The sequence below is a fragment of the Ciona intestinalis genome, chromosome 8 (genome assembly GCF_000224145.3).
Source record: "Ciona intestinalis chromosome 8, KH, whole genome shotgun sequence".
In the NCBI taxonomy this organism is placed as follows: Eukaryota; Metazoa; Chordata; class Ascidiacea; order Phlebobranchia; family Cionidae; genus Ciona; species Ciona intestinalis.
Window position 1 is genome coordinate 314,176 of NC_020173.2, and position 17,478 is coordinate 331,653.

At 36.1% G+C, this 17,478-nt stretch overlaps 6 protein-coding genes across 11 annotated transcripts in view; 3 read left to right on the forward strand and 3 right to left on the reverse strand.

Annotated features, from left to right (window-relative positions):
• Window positions 1–575, reverse strand: part of LOC100182731 (calcium-dependent secretion activator 1-like) — an 18,268-nt gene extending 17,693 nt beyond the window's left edge. For all 3 annotated transcript variants that reach the window (XM_018812980.2, XM_018812979.2, XM_018812978.2), the window contains exons 1-2: window positions 358–575; window positions 17–211 (exon numbers count right to left, since the gene is read on the reverse strand). In XM_018812980.2, coding sequence (XP_018668525.1) covers window positions 17–211; window positions 358–498 — 336 coding nt within the window. In that variant the 5' untranslated portion in view covers window positions 499–575. The remainder of the gene's footprint in view (window positions 1–16; window positions 212–357) is intronic.
• A 371-nt stretch (window positions 576–946) lies between these two features.
• Window positions 947–2,777, forward strand: LOC100182777 (putative uncharacterized protein DDB_G0270496). Its single transcript, XM_002129807.4, has 5 exons — window positions 947–1,624; window positions 1,711–1,883; window positions 2,018–2,064; window positions 2,139–2,225; window positions 2,587–2,777. Exons 2-5 carry the CDS (start codon window positions 1,711–1,713, stop codon window positions 2,658–2,660), a joined length of 381 nt encoding a protein of 126 aa, XP_002129843.1. The 5' UTR covers window positions 947–1,624; the 3' UTR covers window positions 2,661–2,777.
• Window positions 2,778–5,605: 2,828 nt separating this feature from the next.
• Window positions 5,606–6,472, reverse strand: LOC100185146 (RNA-binding protein 8A). Its single transcript, XM_026835640.1, has one exon. The coding sequence runs from the start codon at window positions 6,406–6,408 to the stop codon at window positions 5,914–5,916; it is 495 nt and encodes a 164-aa protein (XP_026691441.1). The 5' UTR covers window positions 6,409–6,472; the 3' UTR covers window positions 5,606–5,913.
• Window positions 6,473–7,762: 1,290 nt separating this feature from the next.
• LOC100187516 (L-dopachrome tautomerase) lies at window positions 7,763–11,522 on the forward strand. Its single transcript, XM_002129643.2, has 8 exons — window positions 7,763–8,370; window positions 8,739–8,951; window positions 9,040–9,299; window positions 9,616–9,777; window positions 9,848–10,003; window positions 10,488–10,656; window positions 10,841–10,995; window positions 11,276–11,522. The coding sequence occupies exons 1-8, from the start codon at window positions 8,093–8,095 to the stop codon at window positions 11,452–11,454; spliced, it is 1,572 nt and encodes a 523-aa protein (XP_002129679.2). The 5' UTR covers window positions 7,763–8,092; the 3' UTR covers window positions 11,455–11,522.
• Window positions 11,523–11,671: 149 nt separating this feature from the next.
• On the reverse strand, window positions 11,672–15,491 carry LOC100185089. Of its 2 annotated transcripts, XM_018812987.2 has the most exons (4): window positions 15,315–15,419; window positions 14,245–14,393; window positions 13,796–13,901; window positions 11,672–13,720 (listed from the first exon to the last, which is right to left on the reverse strand). In XM_018812987.2, the coding sequence occupies exon 4, from the start codon at window positions 13,558–13,560 to the stop codon at window positions 11,746–11,748; it is 1,815 nt and encodes a 604-aa protein (XP_018668532.1). In that variant the 5' UTR covers window positions 13,561–13,720; window positions 13,796–13,901; window positions 14,245–14,393; window positions 15,315–15,419; the 3' UTR covers window positions 11,672–11,745. The 2 variants fall into 2 exon arrangements, with proteins under 2 accessions (XP_018668532.1, XP_002129592.1); XM_002129556.4 differs by lacking the exon at window positions 14,245–14,393 and having other exon boundaries at window positions 15,315–15,491.
• A 15-nt stretch (window positions 15,492–15,506) lies between these two features.
• LOC100177296 (uncharacterized protein PFB0765w-like) lies at window positions 15,507–17,121 on the forward strand. 3 transcript variants are annotated; one of them, XM_002129410.2, is made up of 9 exons: window positions 15,507–15,799; window positions 15,862–15,909; window positions 15,979–16,097; window positions 16,152–16,241; window positions 16,297–16,363; window positions 16,423–16,488; window positions 16,539–16,590; window positions 16,651–16,728; window positions 16,905–17,121. In XM_002129410.2, exons 1-9 carry the CDS (start codon window positions 15,649–15,651, stop codon window positions 16,942–16,944), a joined length of 711 nt encoding a protein of 236 aa, XP_002129446.1. In that variant the 5' UTR covers window positions 15,507–15,648; the 3' UTR covers window positions 16,945–17,121. The 3 variants fall into 3 exon arrangements, with proteins under 3 accessions (XP_002129446.1, XP_026691472.1, XP_026691473.1); XM_026835671.1 differs by having other exon boundaries at window positions 15,632–15,799; window positions 15,862–16,097; XM_026835672.1 differs by lacking the exon at window positions 16,905–17,121 and having other exon boundaries at window positions 15,632–15,799; window positions 15,862–16,097; window positions 16,651–16,746.
• The last annotated feature ends 357 nt before the right edge of the window (window positions 17,122–17,478 follow it).

The window sequence follows — 17,478 nt, forward strand, 5'->3', positions numbered from 1 at the left end:
ACAATTAAATTTTCACCTTAGTTTGTCTTCTAGCCATGTCAGTGGGTTGTTTTGCATTGAATGGATAAGAAATACATCTGAGGACAAAGATGTAAAGTTGGAGTCGCATCCTTCGCTCTTCCTCCTCCTGTTGTCGAGCCCTTGCATCAACATCCTCGCTTGTGGTGGAAGGAGAAGGTGAAGGACCACGGATTGAAGACTGACTGCTGTCCTGTTAAGAATATGTCAATAAATGTTACGGTGGTATTTGACAAACCATTCACCATAACAATGGAAAATTATTTATGAAAATAGTTTTAGCTAGATTAGTAGATTACTTTAGTACTGGTTTAACAATGCATTAAATAGCCTACTTACTTGATTAGAGTTAACAGAGTATGAGTCTGTTTTGCTTGGTGATCTGGTTGGATTTTTGTTGGAATTTATTACCAGAGTAGAAACCTCTTCCTCCACTTGCTCCACATCTGATTCATCTTCGCTTGATGATGGATAGATCATTGTTTCTTTTTGCCAACACCTTCTACAGATTAAAACATTTCCTGAAATAATTCTCTGTATAAAGGATTAAAGATGAGTCAATCCTTAACAGCAACCACCGTTATAGACACAGTTTCTGTTTACCAATAAATGTTCTAGTTCCTGAAAGTACGTAATCTGGTGGGTTCTCCGTGCATGTGATAGTAATATAACTGGCACCGATTATGCTCTTCCCGTCTATGCAACGCAATTCAATATTACAGACCTTACCGAAAAGCTCTTAAGGTATATAATGTTTACATTTGACCTTTACTGCCATCTAGCGGACGACACAAAATATCTCAGCAGTTCTTATCCGTATAGGCGTTGTTTAACCATATGAAATACGTATACATAACGTATACGATACAACGAAAGAGAATAAAACTAGGTTTACCTTACCATACATACCATAAAGTTTTTTTATCCCATGGAGAGCAATTGCAAAGATCTTGTTTATTAAAGATTCATGGCATCAATCGGAACGAATATATTACGACACTGGCAGTTGTACTACTCGGTGTTTATACCACTCTGCCCAAAACCATAATATATTTTGAATTAAAGATATTGGGCATATTTGTCTAAGGGTCCCGACATTTGAAATATATTACACACCTGCTCGGTTCTCGGTAGTAAAAGCGGACTGTTCGACAAACAAATATTGGAATGGCTGTCAAGTAATAAATAACGTGTTTTCTAGAAAACTGCTTCATTAACGAAAATAAATTTGATGGGTCGTCCAAGAGATAACATGGCAAACAAACTAAACTTTAATTGTCCAATTTACACAAACAGTCAAAACTTTACAAGGTAACTGTTATTTAGTAAATCCTATAAGAGAGTAAAATTTCGTGCATTTTAACCCACAAACTTTTACATATGTTTGTCTATCCGTACATTCACGTGCAACGAATAAGAACATTCGTTGTTCAATAAATCGTTAAGTTTTATCAGGACCGTACGTATTATTTCGCTTCTGCCTCGACAAAGGTAAAGTGCCTTAACGACTTCGCTTATCGTTTCAGATATGCCTTTTAAATAGGCACTGTTGGGTCGACGAGGGCATATTTCCTTGGAATCTTTTTAAGACAACATTATCGAAAATGTAAGTGTATAATACCCATTTTTCTTCAGTTATAATTTTGCTCAAGTTTGAAAATTATTCTGACCGAAACTTCGTATTTATTTTAGATGAGGAAGTCTGTGCTTTTCGCTATTCTTGTCCTGGTTTGCGTGTTGGTGTTCACTGAGACATCGGAAGCGGTGGCGACTGCAAAACCCAAAACAACCAAGACTAAACGCTGGTGGGGCCGTCGTAGAACAACATCACGTCGAAGATGGTTGCTTTCACGTAGACGTAGAAGGTATGTATTACACATCTTATGCTGTCACGCTGTAAAATTCAGTCATCTGGCGTCAGCAACACATAATACTCAGCTATATAAACAGTCTGCACATTAATAGCTAAATAGCAATTAATGTGACTTTGTTATAACAGACGTTCAAAGGCAGCTGCTAAATCTGATGAAATGGATGAAGACCTAGGTATTTATAAAATATATGTGCAATTAAAATATCATTGTATAAACACCAACAAGCTGAACACACTGTTTTTACAGATGAAGACGACTTTTCACCAGAAATCTTTGAAGACATGAATGATGCGGAAATTTTGGATCAAGTCCGGGACCACCTTGGCTTTAACGGTAAGTTACTTTTGTAACGACAACAAACTAACGACCGACCTGGTCCGTATTAGAAAGTATTTTATGTTTAAACAACGTTAATATTTTTATCACTCCACGCATGTTGAAACAATATTATGTATATATTAGGACCTGTCAATAATAAACCTTATATAGTCAGATGATTCCAAAAACCCGATTTAATAAGCCATATAAACTTTAAAGGCGCGTTGGGCATGTCATATCTTTCAACGTGAACTTAACCCAGTAAGTGTCAGTCACGACAAATTCGACAATACAGTCGAGGAACAATTAGATTACTAAATTTTAAATTAGCCGACATACAACATACATCTTCTATATATAATAAATTTCATTTAAGATGAAAATGATGAAGACGATGATGAAGATATGTTCGATAACGACGACGACGAAGCCGAAAATGCATTGGAATAAACTTCATAAATTGACTACAAATTCATTTTAATTTTAACAACTTATATAATATACTAATTGTAAGGTTATAGCTGTATACAATTCTAAACACAAATAAAGAAAATTTATTCCTATTAATCACGCGTGTTGTTGCGCCACTAAAGCCACTACGAAAGCTGCGGTTCGTTAGAATATATATATAACGTCCAATATATTCGTTGGAATATATATATAAATGTCAAAAATGCTGGTAATATTTAAGTTGTAACAAATTCCGCTCTTTTTATCAATGTTAAATTTGTATGGAACTAGTATACAGTACCAGCATGGTGTATGATGGGATAGCGTTTGCGAATAATCTTATATTTTTCAATCGCATTTTGAACAATTAACAATAACGCTCTTTTAGAGTCGTTAGGACACTCTTAAAAAAATTGTAACTATTTTTGTTTACCAAATGGGACAAGAAAAGAAAGTTAAAACATATCCATTTTACCACACCTTACTATGAAAGTTTTGTATATCTGGAATGGCCAAAAGCGATAGTTCGGACGTTGCGTAACTTTTAGTTCAAATATTGTGTTTCTCAATGCTTTTTTTGATCTTTTAAATTTGTTTTTGTGGTATACGACTCCAATGTAGGAGAGTTAAAATCTATAGTGGTTTGTAAAGCGTGCTGATGGGCCTGGTAGCAATTTGCTTATACGTGGCTGTGTATATACGTAGCTCGTACCATAATGAATGCTTTGTGTTAAATTTACTTTTCTATAAGGCTAAAACGAATCAAATAACAGTATACCGCAATAGGAAGTTCCTTTCGTAAAAGTGAAGCTTCCACACATTGGAAAGCACGCCCGATCAGATAACCTTACGGCCATATACTGCAAAATATACTAAAATGCACCTAATAAAAAACAAACTTTACTCTATTATAAATGCTGTATTTATTATATACTAAGCTACGTCTTGGTCAATACTCTTGCGTTTTAAATGCGAGTTTAGGGTCGTTCAGTAAAAGCAGAAATTTATCATCATAACGATTCAATAAAGCAACAATAAAGTGAACTAAACCTTTTGAAAATCGTAAAGATCCCGTATATTGCAGCATGCTATAAAGACTACGAATCAAATTTACCAACAGTCAATATTTTATGGTTTCAAGATCAGACCTGACTCATATTTACGAGAAAATAAACAATGTTTACAATAAGTTCTTCGTACTGCGTCCTAACTTTAAACTATAAATTACGCAACTGAAACTTCATACCGAGGGAAGTGAGTGGTGGTGTTCAGCCTGGTGATGAGTTAAATGACATTATATTCGTATAAAAGAAGCAAAATACCCAGCTCGGCTTCTACGGCAATTAGTTGTAGCCTATAGTATAAGAGTAGGGGTAGCATGGGATATGTGGCAAGATGGAACACATGTTTTATTATTCACAGATTGTTTCCTAACGATGTTCTTTTGGTTCGCAGTTTAATCGTATATCACAGCCCACTTTACTAATCTTCCACTCTTGCTCTGTTAGTTTAATAACTGCTATGACTTGAAAAAGAAACAGTATAGCATACTTTCTCACATAACATATAGACTTATATACAGCATACACTTTACTACTGAACATAGCATTCGACGTAATATTAGTTTATAAGTTGACAATGTATTAAAATAACTGCATACACTACGGCAAAATAGTTAACCACGAGACGCGACAACCAATTAATGTAGGACACGCTGGGGGCTCCAGATGAGACGCAAATCTTGAAGTAAAAAAGGCGGATCTTTCATATCAAACCGCGATTAAAAAAGATGCCAGTATTTAATCAATAAACACAGCTAAATTAAAACTGTGTCTTGACCGTATACATAAAGAAACATATAAACCAATCCACCTGATTAGCACATCCACTTTTAAACGATCCGCTACTTTGAGGTCTGGAGGCTCATTTCCCTGGCCTATACTATACCGTCATATTTTTCTTGTTTGTCAAGTAGAAACAGCATGAATCTATCGGTTGAGTAACAACTGTGGAGTTCGGACCACTATTACCCATACCGTTGTACCATTAGTTCTGATACCCGTACCCGCCCCCCATTGGTGTGTCGAATCTCCCTATTTTTACTAGAAGTACCTTCGCGTTAACCAGCGACCCAGTAACCTATGTTTCGAACGTTGCAGCCATTCTCATTGATAGTCATTTTACTGAGCTGTTTTGTAATAGCTGTTTGTAGTTCATGCGTTTTTATATCTGACAGCTGCATTGCATGTAACCAAAGTCCCTATATCGGCGTCAGCAACTGCGTCTTGTCCAAGGACACATACGCGCACAATGGTAGCAACGACGGGGCTTGACACCGAAGTTCTAGGTTAGAGGCAGGCTCGCTTACCAACTGTACCACGGCGTCGTACATTAAACGCCACCCAGTTCCTATATTTAAATCAGTGTGCATTTAATTGACAAACATTTAAGTTTTTAACCAATAGTGACTTAATTAATGGATCTTAGCAAAATCCATACGACTCGACTGTTTCAACAATATTCTAAAACGACAGTAGGCTATTTTAAAAATAGTCTAATATTCTAAAAGTTGTTGGAGATTTTAAAACATCAAAGCTTGACGCTGCCACTGTTCTGGTGTATGTGTTCTTGTCTTGGGCACAGTTTTTGTAAGAAAATTCTCAATGGTAATTGCCCCAACCTTGTGACTTATAGCTGTTTAAAATTGTTAAATATACAATTGCACAATCCCCACAAAGTTACATGTGTGGACATTTGGTAACTCCTAAGCAGTCACAAAGTGTATGAAACAGAACATTCATGTTGTAAACAACTGTGGTTGGCCCCCTAGGCGAGGACAAATCTGTTAAAACTCGTTTGTTTATCCTTAAAGGTAAATACGGTCTTGGGTGATAATGTGACCACAGTTAACCTTCTAATGTAATGTCTGTCACTAATCACAGTAATTACTGAACAGTTTTTGTATTAATTATAAAACCAATTTAGGAATTTTGGAAAAGTTTAACAGGCTTCAGAGTGAAATTGCAGTTTAAGTTTTTTATCTGAGTATTAAAATCAACTATTAAAAGCGTTTCATCTACAACAAGCCATGTTGAGTAAGAATTGATAGTTTTAAGAAACTGGCAACAAGCCTCTTGAGTATGAATTGAAAGTTTCAAGAAACTGGCATACATAGTATAAAAAACCCTCAATGGGTGACATCACAATTAGAAATTTGTGAAAAGAGGAAATTGTATTTCGTGCAGTTTGTTTTTCAACGACGTCTTCTGCCTCCTGTGCCGAACCTTGATTTTCGCGCAGCTGGCGGCTTTACAAACGCCCAATCAACAGCTAACTTCTCATTGTACAGATCATATCCATTCATAGCATCCAGAGCAGCCTGTGCTTCTTTGTATGTTTCATACTCAACCAGAGCATAACCTTTGATGTACCCAGTACGACGATCCAAATTTAAATGAAGATTCTTCAGCTCCCCATATTCTCCGAATGCATCATATAGATCTTCTTCCTTTGCTTCTTCATGAATCCCAGTGACAAAAAGGATCCATCCTTCAACAGATCGCTGAGGACCAACCCCATCATCTACTTCCATTATGTCATAATCCATCTCTTCCCTGTGAGCATTAGATGCATCACCAAGACCTCTTCCTTTTCTTCGCTTAGCTTTATCTTTTAACTTTTCGACTCCCAAATCTCCTTCATCCTCAAAATCTTCATCCCCCTCATGCAAATCCAAAACATCTGACATTTTTATTTTTGTAGTATAAACAAACTACCGATAACCTGCGTTTAATATTTGAATAAACAGGGCAAATAGATGCTTTGAAATAATTATAGGACTTAAAGTTCAAAAATACGTGGCACAAGCCACCAATGACTGAACTTATTAAGACGATCATACCATATACAGGAACTAGTAATTACCATCAGAAAACCTTAGAAGTTTATAAAAACAACAGTACCGTCAGAGTTGATTTTGGCTTTACAATATTTTTAACACGTTTACAGAATTATACAAAGCAGTTTCAAAACTCGTTCTGGCTCGCTCGCTTCTCCGTAGTTTCAGAAATGTTGCTGCCAAGTCATGTTACTAATAAGGGAAGAACGCGGCGCCATTATCAACATAGACATAGAAACCTCATAGCATAGTCATATAATCACAAGAGATCACATATCTAATGCGTGAGCACGGTATAAACTGATCAGCATTGTATTAATTAACCCTATTACTACAACGGTCGACTGAGATCGATCAAAAACAAATCAAAAGTAACCAACAAAGCGGGTTCTAGTCGCCATTGGTGACTGTGGAGCAGCAGTAGATAGAATGCATTTATTCGTGTATTATAACTCATTAAACTTAATACGTATAAGGCTTGAAAGTTTGGTAAAGAATATGTGTAAATACGCTTTGAACAACTCCTGTACCATGTGTTGACAAGTAAACTTACACTAGTTAACCTTGTCGTCGCTTAAAGACGTTTGTTTTTGTGAATTTAGATAAACCGTAATCACGCAGTATTATAGGTAATGTTAGAAGTTAATATTATTCATATTGTGGCGACTGCATAATGATTTATTGCGAGCGCTAAACTAAAAGAGCGAAGAAACGAGAGACGCGGTGTTTATACCGAAGATAACGATATGAAAAAGGCACTTGTCAACGCTTCGGTGCACACGCGCTAATTATGTGGTTTTAAATCTGAAAATGTAGTCTAAAAATTATAAAAATATAATATGATTTGATTTCAATCAAGAGATTAAAGAATAAATGCTAGAATTAAAAATTGAGGTAAGTGCGGAAAAAAGTCGTCCAAAAAAACAACAAGAACAACTGTTCGGCGAAAATGGATCTATATGACCACTACCATGCTCAATAAATTATTTGGCACAGACCGTTTAAATTCTATTTATATGATAACTTAAAGTCTTAAACAAAAATACCAACTAATGTACGGATCATCCGCATATTTATAGTATTGGTTTGCATGTTTAAAAAATGTTTTGAACGTGAATGTATTGAAAAATAGCAAAAAAATACGATATAATGTTAGCTTAATAGCAGAGCCGGGATATACGGACTCTGCTTAATCATGGAACATTACTTTGTTGAGAGTTAATTTGACTTCGTCCAACACATATTGAAAACGTATGCGAAGATTATAATAAATGCTAATCCATTTCATAAATCACGAGTCACGTCCTGCTTCTTAAATCCTGACGATACGGCCAAGCAGCGAACCTAATAATGCATAGATAAATTAATCGCCCTTGTACGAGTTTAATACAGGAAGCTGAAGGCTAACTTTTGAGAAGCTTATTCACGTGATACTTTGATGCCTTTTTTCCAAGTTGCCACATTAGTATAAAAACACTTAGCGAAACCAAGCATACATCTATTTCTTCGTTCTCAATTCATATACCAGAACAGGATGAACTCAACAGGAAAGTTTATTGCAATGGCTATGGTGACAGTGCTGGCTTCGGTTCCTTATGTGTATGCACAGTTTCCTCGTGTCTGTGCAACACTGGAAGCCATCGAAGCCCACCAGTGTTGTCCGTTTCTCAGCGGAAACGGCTCCAGATGTGGAGAAGAGGAAGGGAGAGGAAGTTGTGTTGATATAAAGATAGATGATTTGCCACACGGTCAGCAATACGTTTTGGTTGGCATTGACGACAGGGAACGGTGGCCGGAGCGTTTCTTTAACAGGTAGGCTATTTGGGGGAAAACATGTGATTAGCACAGTGGGTGCAACAGCAACACTTTGGGTGCAACTGCCACGCTTTTTAATTAACACTCTATCCAAAACTTTTTTCATAGCGTGTTACTATTGTGTTTCTGTTAATTCCCTTCTCTTCGTTCTTTAAATAACATGACCTTTGCTTTTGTTTTCGAAGAGATATAAACAACAATTATGTTAATGGTTTGTTATGCTTAAGTTTTAATGAGCAGGGTAATCTTCATTGCTGAACAAAACAGTTGTACATTTAAGCCACCATAACTATTTGTGTAATTTCGATTCTATGTAAGAACACAGTTCAAAGTTTGTAACGAAACATGATTTTTTCCCAATTTAGGTCTTGCGTGTGTAACAGTAATTACGGAGGGTTCGATTGTTCCGGATGCAAACCTGGATGGCAGGGGGAAGATTGCTCTCAACAGCGTCCTCCAGTGATTCGACAAAACATTATGAACATGACTCAAGAAGAACGAGAGACTTTTCTCGACGTTTTGGATCTTTCAAAAAGCATTCCACATCCAGATTACGTCGTAGCACAAGACCATTACAGGTAGACCTCTTTACAATATAAACTGCGTCACGAGTTTAGCAGCATCGATGTTTAATTTTTTGATAATCGCTTGCTCATAAAACTCTAGAAATCTAGTGGCGGAAAATGCAACCGAGCCGAATTTCATCAACATAACTATTTACGATTTGTTCGTCTGGGTTCATTACTATTCTGTACGTGATACTTTGCTCGGACCCGGCCAAGCATACACTGCCATTGACTTCTCGCACGAAGGACCTGCCTTTCTTACTTGGCATAGAATGCATCTGATGGGACTTGAAAATGACCTACAGGTCTTGTCCAATGACCCAACTTTTGCTCTCCCGTACTGGGACTTCGCAATTGGAGGTATGTTGTAATCGAACTAATGTGTACACAGTCTTTCGGTAATTATTGCCACAATCTATTTTAAGTTATATATCGCCACTTATGTATAGTAGGGGAGGTATTTGGTAGTAGACAAAGAACGTTCAAAGAATTATAAAACCGTATTTTCACGACTCCCATAGAGTGTTAGTACCTGTTTTAAACAAGATCGGGATATTTGGATATTATATATGCTAAATATTTTCCACCTTACCCCACAGTACTCTATATAGATTATACTATTTCCTTTGCTGCCCATTGCTGTTTTTACCAACAGTATTTAATTTAACGTATATAGGTTCTGAGTGTGACGTGTGTACTGATGATATCCTTGGTGGACAGAATCCGAATGACCCAACATTTCTAGGCCCTAACTCTACATTCGCCGACTGGGAAGTAGTGTGTCTTAGTTTGGATTGGTTTAACGACAATATTAAGTTGTGCAACGGAACCTTTGAAGGTATGTACTTCCAAGGTTATTGATGATTTATTATTTGAGAATAGGAATAACCCACGGAATGATATAACAGGGCCCATTCGCCGAAACCCCGGGGGAAACATCGATCGACCTGCGGTACAAACGCTTCCAGCAACTGAGGACGTCATCAAATGTTTGCAAGTTGACGAATACGATACCTTCCCATATTTTTCTGATTCAGACAACAGCTTTAGAAATGCACTCGAAGGTGCGTTAAGAATGCACACAAATGGTTATACAGAGTGGACCCTTAAGTACACATTGCCCAATACTTTTTAAATCAAATTTTATGGGTTTTTGGGTTATACAATGAATTATTATAATTGCATCTTCATTACATTTGACAACAGTTCAAAGAAATATATTAAAACACGCGAGGTATTCGCACAACAAGTATATTTTAGAAATTCGAAAACAATTGGGGGAAGACGGGACAGTTTAAAATCATTGTAATTTCTGATATTCAATTTATTTTTAGAAATACACGTAAATACAACGAAATAATATTGCCCGCTCTAAAAATGGAGTTTTTTTTCTCCTGCTAGTTTTCGTCACCATTAGCCTATACAGTAGCCTATATGTTATTGGTATTTATAAAAAATCATATTAGGAAATATAGTGTTTATATGTGCTAACGGTATCTCAATTTACCCCACAATACTTTAGTAACCTTTTTAACATATTGATTGCAGGTTACTCAGAAACTGACGGTGAATTTGAAATAGGCGTACGAACTCTACATAATCTTGCACATTTGTTCTTGAACGGAACGGGAGGGATGACCCACGCATCAGCTAACGATCCTGTCTTTGTTCTTCTTCATACTTTTACTGACGCCATATTCGATGAATGGATGAAGAGGTATAGATCACGGAAAATCGTGATTGGAGCAATAAATTAGAATAAATGGACTATACCGCAGTAAAAACCATTATTAACGCATTAATAAAACGCGCTCATCACTCGCGTTGACCTAATAAGCTGGCATATAGCTTATTTGAAGATTTTGTCTTCAAAATTAAACCATAACGTTTGATGTTTATAGGTCGAATGCAACCGTGGCAGACTTTCCTGAAGAAAATGCACCGATTGGACACAACCTTGACTTTAATATGGTTCCGTTCTTTCCCCCAGTCACCAGTCGAAATATGTTCGTTCCATCAGAACAACTCGGTTACAGTTATGCTGTCCAATTCCCAGGTCAGTTGAGTGACTTTAAGCCACAAATACTAAGTAATAGACAAAGACGGTATGTTACACCAATATGTACGAACGGTTTCTCAAACATAACCGCAAAAATAAAATGATCTGGTGCTATACGAAAACGTAACCAACAAAAAATAATATAAAATGTACAATAACTGTAGTTTGCTTTACACTAGCGCAGTGGGAAAACGACAGTCCTTATAACACCGGATCTACGGCCCATTATGAGCATAATAGCACAGACCAAACGACTAAATATCTAATCACTTTTCAGAGGCTTCCACAGCTGAGCAAACATCACCATTTACTTGGGCAATGGTGGGAATATCTGCATTCGTTGCTCTGAATGTGGTGGTTGGTTTGCTTGTGTGGTCGATTCGTTACCGCAGTCGCAAACGTTACGAGGATTTATCTCTCGTCCAAGACAACAATGGAATTCATTACCGGGCTTAATTGCCCGTATTAGCCGCATGTAACCCTTTTGTCTTTTATATCAAGCAATAATAAATTACGTTATACAACCCTTTAACGTGCTTTTTTGCAAAAAACTCATTTCCCAGATCCAACACTCTGCATGAATCTGGTTATAACCCATTTAGCCTTAATTTGACATACAATACCGACACATATGTGAGTAAAACAACCCAAATACCCAAGGAAACACACCAAACACTATAAATAAGAAAGTATATTAAAATGTTTGAAAAGAACAAATCGAAAGTAATACATGAAACAACATAAAAGTTAAGAACTTTCCAGTAACTCCAGCGCATTGAGTAAACTTTCATCAGACATAAAAATCTGACTTTCTTGTTCAAATTTAACACCAAGTTGTTTCTTTTTTGGAATACTTGAAGGTGTAAAGGAAGAAGGGTTAGTAGCATGTGCTGGTACGGAGGATTCATCAGGAGAAGTACTTCTTTTGGGGTAAATAAGTTTCTTTCTGGGTGGTTTGTAAGAGCTGTTTCCCTTCATTGCTTTAATACATACACCTGGAAAGCTGTGTTTAAACAATGATGGGTTAGGAGCATAATCTGAAGGTGTTGTTGCAGAATATTTAGCATTTTCTTTTTCAGCACCATTTTCATCGATCACATGTTTGGCTTTTTCCAGTGCTGCATGCGATACGCTTAAGTTTTTTTGGCTTGCAGTTTTAAATCCAACAACTGTACTGTTTACTACTGGAAAACTTTGGTTGCAGGCTTCTTTAGCACATGTACTCGGTTTTGCAATGTGATACTCCGAAGCTTTCATTGACATAAAACTTGTTCCACTTACTTTTTCACCACACACATCTTCCTCTATTAATCTTTGTGCTTTGGCTAATGCTTCAGAAGAAACACTCAATGGCTTATTGCTTGCCGTTATGAAGCTTACAGCTGGAACAGTTCTAACAAAACCAGCGTTAATAGTTGCTCTAGCCGTTTCTGGCACAAATCTTTTGCTAGTTACAGAATTGGTTTTGGAAACCTCTTTAATTATCGTTGTTGAAGGGTGTGCAACATTTGTGTCTTTGACAATAGACTGATTATGGTTGTTCATCATTTTATTAGCTTTGGAGAATGATTCATGAGACACAGTCAGTGCTTTATTACTTGCAGTTTTAAAACCGACTGTAAATTGAGCTGTTGATCCAGCTATGACAGGAGATGCTGTTGCACAATGTGCAGACAGTTTTTCTGCAATTGGAGTTTTCATTATTGTTGCAGCATTATTTTTTTCCGTGCTTTTAGCATCAGTATTCTCAGATGGGTCCAAAAGCAACTTTTCAAACGGTTTTAACGATTTTGCTATCACACTAATCTCTTTGTGACTTGCAGTTTTACATCCCACAACTGAAACAGCTTTTAAACATTTTGAATACCTATCAGTATCACTATAATCGGACTTGTATTCTGGTTGTACACATTCCCATTTTTGAGGAGGAACAACAGTGTTTTTAATATTTATATTTTGAGGTAATTTGGTACAGTTTTCATGATTAGATACTGAAATCACTTTTTGTACATTTTCCAATGATTTTGAGGTACTCTGTATTTCTTTATTGTTAGCTGATTTGAAGCCTGTAGTTTTTACAACCAGGTGATTAGAACTGCAGTTTTCAATTGTTGGACTGCTTTCCTTTTGTTGCTTTTCATAAAGTTCGGCAATTCTAAGCAGCTCTTCATCACTGTCACCGTCATGGTTCATTTCCTGTTTAGTACACTCCATAAACTGCTCACCATTTGGTGTTTTAACTTTAGTTATGGCTGATTTAAGTGGAGTCATGCTTGAGGATAATTTGTCCGCTGTGCAGCTATCACTTTTAAAATTATCTCTTTGAAGAAAAGTTTTATTTAATGCTTTATTTTGTGAAGGTATTTGTTGTTGCAAATTGTCTCTTTTATTCGCAAATTTTAAAGGTGTGTTGTTCCACTTGTTCTTAACCCATGGGTTAAATTCAGATTTTTCATGTATCAGTTTAATCTTTTTAGAAGTTTCCGAACTCCAACGCCTTAGTACATCTTTAGAATCACAAGCCAAACTGGTCACGCACCCATCCGATTTTCGCTTCAACATATTCTGCTTTATTTGAGGCTCTTTTAACGGAGTATGTTTAACAATAGCATGCTTTGAGGAATCTGCATATGCTTCTGATTTTTCATGATTCTCCTTCCCAATAACTGCAGTTACATTATTACCACCCTCCGGTACTGATAAAAGGTCAGGAATGTGTAAACTGTAAATTAAGTTTCCTTGGATTAATCAACTGCAACATCTAGTCATCTACCAAGTAGAATGTTACAACTCATACCTATTTGTGTTTAGTGCTTTATCAGAATCCTTGGTTTCCTTTTCAAGGACATTTTCCTTCCATTGCGATAAAATATTAAGCCAATCCGCAGACGTTGATCCTAAGGCTGCAGAAACACTTATTTTTTGTTTTCTTATTCAATATTAAACTGACTAGTGATTACTGTACTGGTTAAAATAATTAACATGTCAAAATGACCAAAAAGGCAAAACAGCAGGTAATACTAATTTACGGAAATACGGAAAAGTTGGGAAAAGCATGTTTTAAGCCTACACCAGTTACGCAAATGTGTTTTATACCCATTGCAGTTACGGGAAACCTACAGGAATGTGTTTTAGGCTTGTTTTAAGTATTTACTAGTTAGGGTAAAATTACGGGAATGTGTTTTATACTTGTTTTAAGTATTTACTAGTTACAGGACAGTTACGGCCTACGGGAATGTGTTTTACATCATCTTTCAGAACTTTAATGTCGTCACGTGTGCTATCATGCTGTTTTATCCAACGTTCAACGTCTTTGAGAATGTGGTTGGTGCAAAATACAGTAATCAGTTTGGGAAAAAGCTTCTTCAAACTTCCCGGAAATCTCTTTTCTCTATCTGTAATAATTGGAACTTGGTTTGACTTGTGCAATTGCTGGAAGGATTTCGGACAGAAACAATTTATGGTGTTTTATGAATTTCCGGCTATGCAGGAAAAAGGCCACAGGGACGTGTTGGGTCAAACCAGCGTCGGGTCAAACCAAAGAAATAAAAGAATCATTTCTGTACTCCCAACTCCCACAAACAATTTAGGGTCCGGCCATGTCTTTTTGATGGCATTTTACATATTCGATCCGCTTTCATTGGGCCGTCTGTACTCCCGTAGGTTTCCCGTAACTGTAATGTGCCTAAAACACATTCCCATAACAAGTAAATACTTAAAACAAGCCTAAAACACATTCCTGTAGGTTTCTCGTAACCGTAATGTGCTTAAAACACATTTCCGTAACCTTCCCATAACTGGTGTTGGCTTGAAACAAGCATAAAACACATTTCCGTTGGTTTCCCTTAACTGGTGTGGGTATGAAACAAGCATAAATCACACTCCCGTAAATTAGATTGCGATTTCCGTCGTTCCCTTATTTTCATATTCCCGTAAATTAGTATTACCCCAAAACAGCTTCTATCGAACTGTTGTACAATATATTGTACAGTATATTTGTAAATGAAAATGTGTGCTTGGAATTGATAGGGAGTCAACTAATGAGTTGCCCAACAAATATGGCAGTACAAACACTGGATTGTTTTTATTAATGGTTTTGGAATTTCAAACAATTATTTCGGAACGGGTGCTATACGATGACATGGTAGAGAGAGTTTTTAACTATTTTTGAGTCGAAATATCTCCATATATCCAATAACATTAAAAGGCTATAAATTAAGAGATAAATAAGACTTGCAGAATATACCATGAACGAGCTCGTCAGCTCGATAGCAACCATGTTAGACGTATAACAAAACAAACGGTAAGTAGTTAACCTTCTTTTATCCCTTGGTCCAACAAACTTAAGCTACAAGATAACTCATCGTCCACTGTTAGATTAAGGTCACGAAGCAGATCTATATGACTCATGGCAATGAACAGAGCATCCGTGAGCAATACATGTCTTTTTGTTTAAAAACAACAACTACGTCTCTAGTGGCAAGATTTTTAGGCGTTTGAACCATAGACATCTATGGTTGAATTTCTATGAATTTACAACCACACAGATGAAAAACGATCTTATGTGAATATATTTTCTGTTCCTTGTAACAATTCTACATCTGCCCTTCTTAGCAAAGTCAGCTGTGTCTTCTACGAAAACAACTAAACATGGGTGATAAAGCGACTCGTTTTCACCCCGTTCACTTCGAAAACATTAACAAGCAACTGGAAGAACTAAAGTGTAAGCAAGTCCAAATCGTTGCCCAAAAGCGCGACTTACAAATTGTTCGTCATCAGCTGGAGACCCAATACAATGCTGGTACCTAAATTAACTAGTATCATAATATGCTGATATTAAACACATCTGCACTCACCTTTCAGTTAAAGAAACGAACGTACAAATTAAATCCGAGAATACCAAGTTACACGGTTTGTATTATGTTGTATTTCCTAATTGTTGTTGTTCAACATATATAAACCTTTACCACTATTTTTCAGAAAGAGTTAAAACCACAAGACAGAATATAGAGACTTTATGCCAAAGAGCAAAGAATATAGGGATCAAAATTCAAGAGCAGAAAAACAGCACCAAACATTGGTCTAATACTACCTTTCAGGTTACTCTTTCCTAACATATGCCACATATGTATATTTTATTTCTATCCCAACAGGAACAAAATGAGTTTACACTCTGGATCAGGCAGTGGGGAAAGCAAATGTCAGACTTATCAGAGCAATTTTTTAAAGCTGCAAGATTATTTGTGAGTACTTAACATCACGTGCAGATATGACCAAATACGTGTTGCTTTCAAACAGCAAGAAGAAAATGTAACAGTTGAATTGGAGAAAAGTAAAGAAAGAGAAATACAATTAAACGAGAACAGTAATTCTTTTTTGATAAATACAATTTTAGAGTTTTAAAATTTAAATCTGTTTTAATAGCAAAAGAAATACAACAAGCTATTGAGAATTTTACAAACATGATGCAGGCCATGAAGCTTAAATGGGGTAATAAGTTTAATATGTAGTATAGAATATATCTATTACTATTCTAATAGAAGGAAACAAAGTTCTTCAATTTCTAGTGGGAGAAGAAGCAACCACAGTTAGGTAATCACATTTAACATGCCACTATATAACTACTTAATATATATAACTACTGTTTTTCAGTGAACATGCGAAAAAATATCAAAATGAATTGGAATGCTCCTTAAAAGAACAAGAAAGACTTTCTGAAGAGATAAGCCGGTAATAAAATGTATAAAACTAAGTTTAAATACGAATAAACTTTTTAAAGAAATTCCGTATACCCATAGGAATATTTTAGATTTATATTTGCTTTGGTTATTAAATTTATGTTGTATTTTGTTTCAATCACAGTATTATTATTCTGGTTTTGTTTCAAAGGTATATTTTTATTTTAGAATCAAACTCTGGATGGATAATGATGAAGTTACAATCTAGTAATTTTAAATGCTCTATTATAAGAGAGGTTTTATTCAAACTGCTAATCTAATATTTCAAAACCAGTCATACCAACTTTCCATCTCCATAGTCCTTTGGTTCACCTGTAAACAGAACCACAAAACAGTTGTTTTTACTTTTGTTGATGTATTTTTTTAATAAACATGGTTTACCTGATTAGTCTGGTAGATTTCCACTGTTGTGTGATACTGGTTAGCACCAATATCCTGTAAAGCAAATGTCTAATAATGACCAACTTTCAGTAACGTTCTTTTAATAATGAAATGCAAATAATAAATGAAAAAATCACCCCATGGGTTAGAGAGGCACATTTTTAACATATTCATTCAGAAAAAAATCACAAGAATGGTATTTTTGAGACAAAAGCATAAAATACCCCACCAAATATGGTCAGGAACCAATGGTTCGTGCTTTGTGTTTATTCCATAGATACCAGCGAGGTTTCATCGACAACTGTCGGTTGCCTTGCTGTGCTGTATTGAAGTAGGTGGTTAAAATCACAAATAGAAGAAG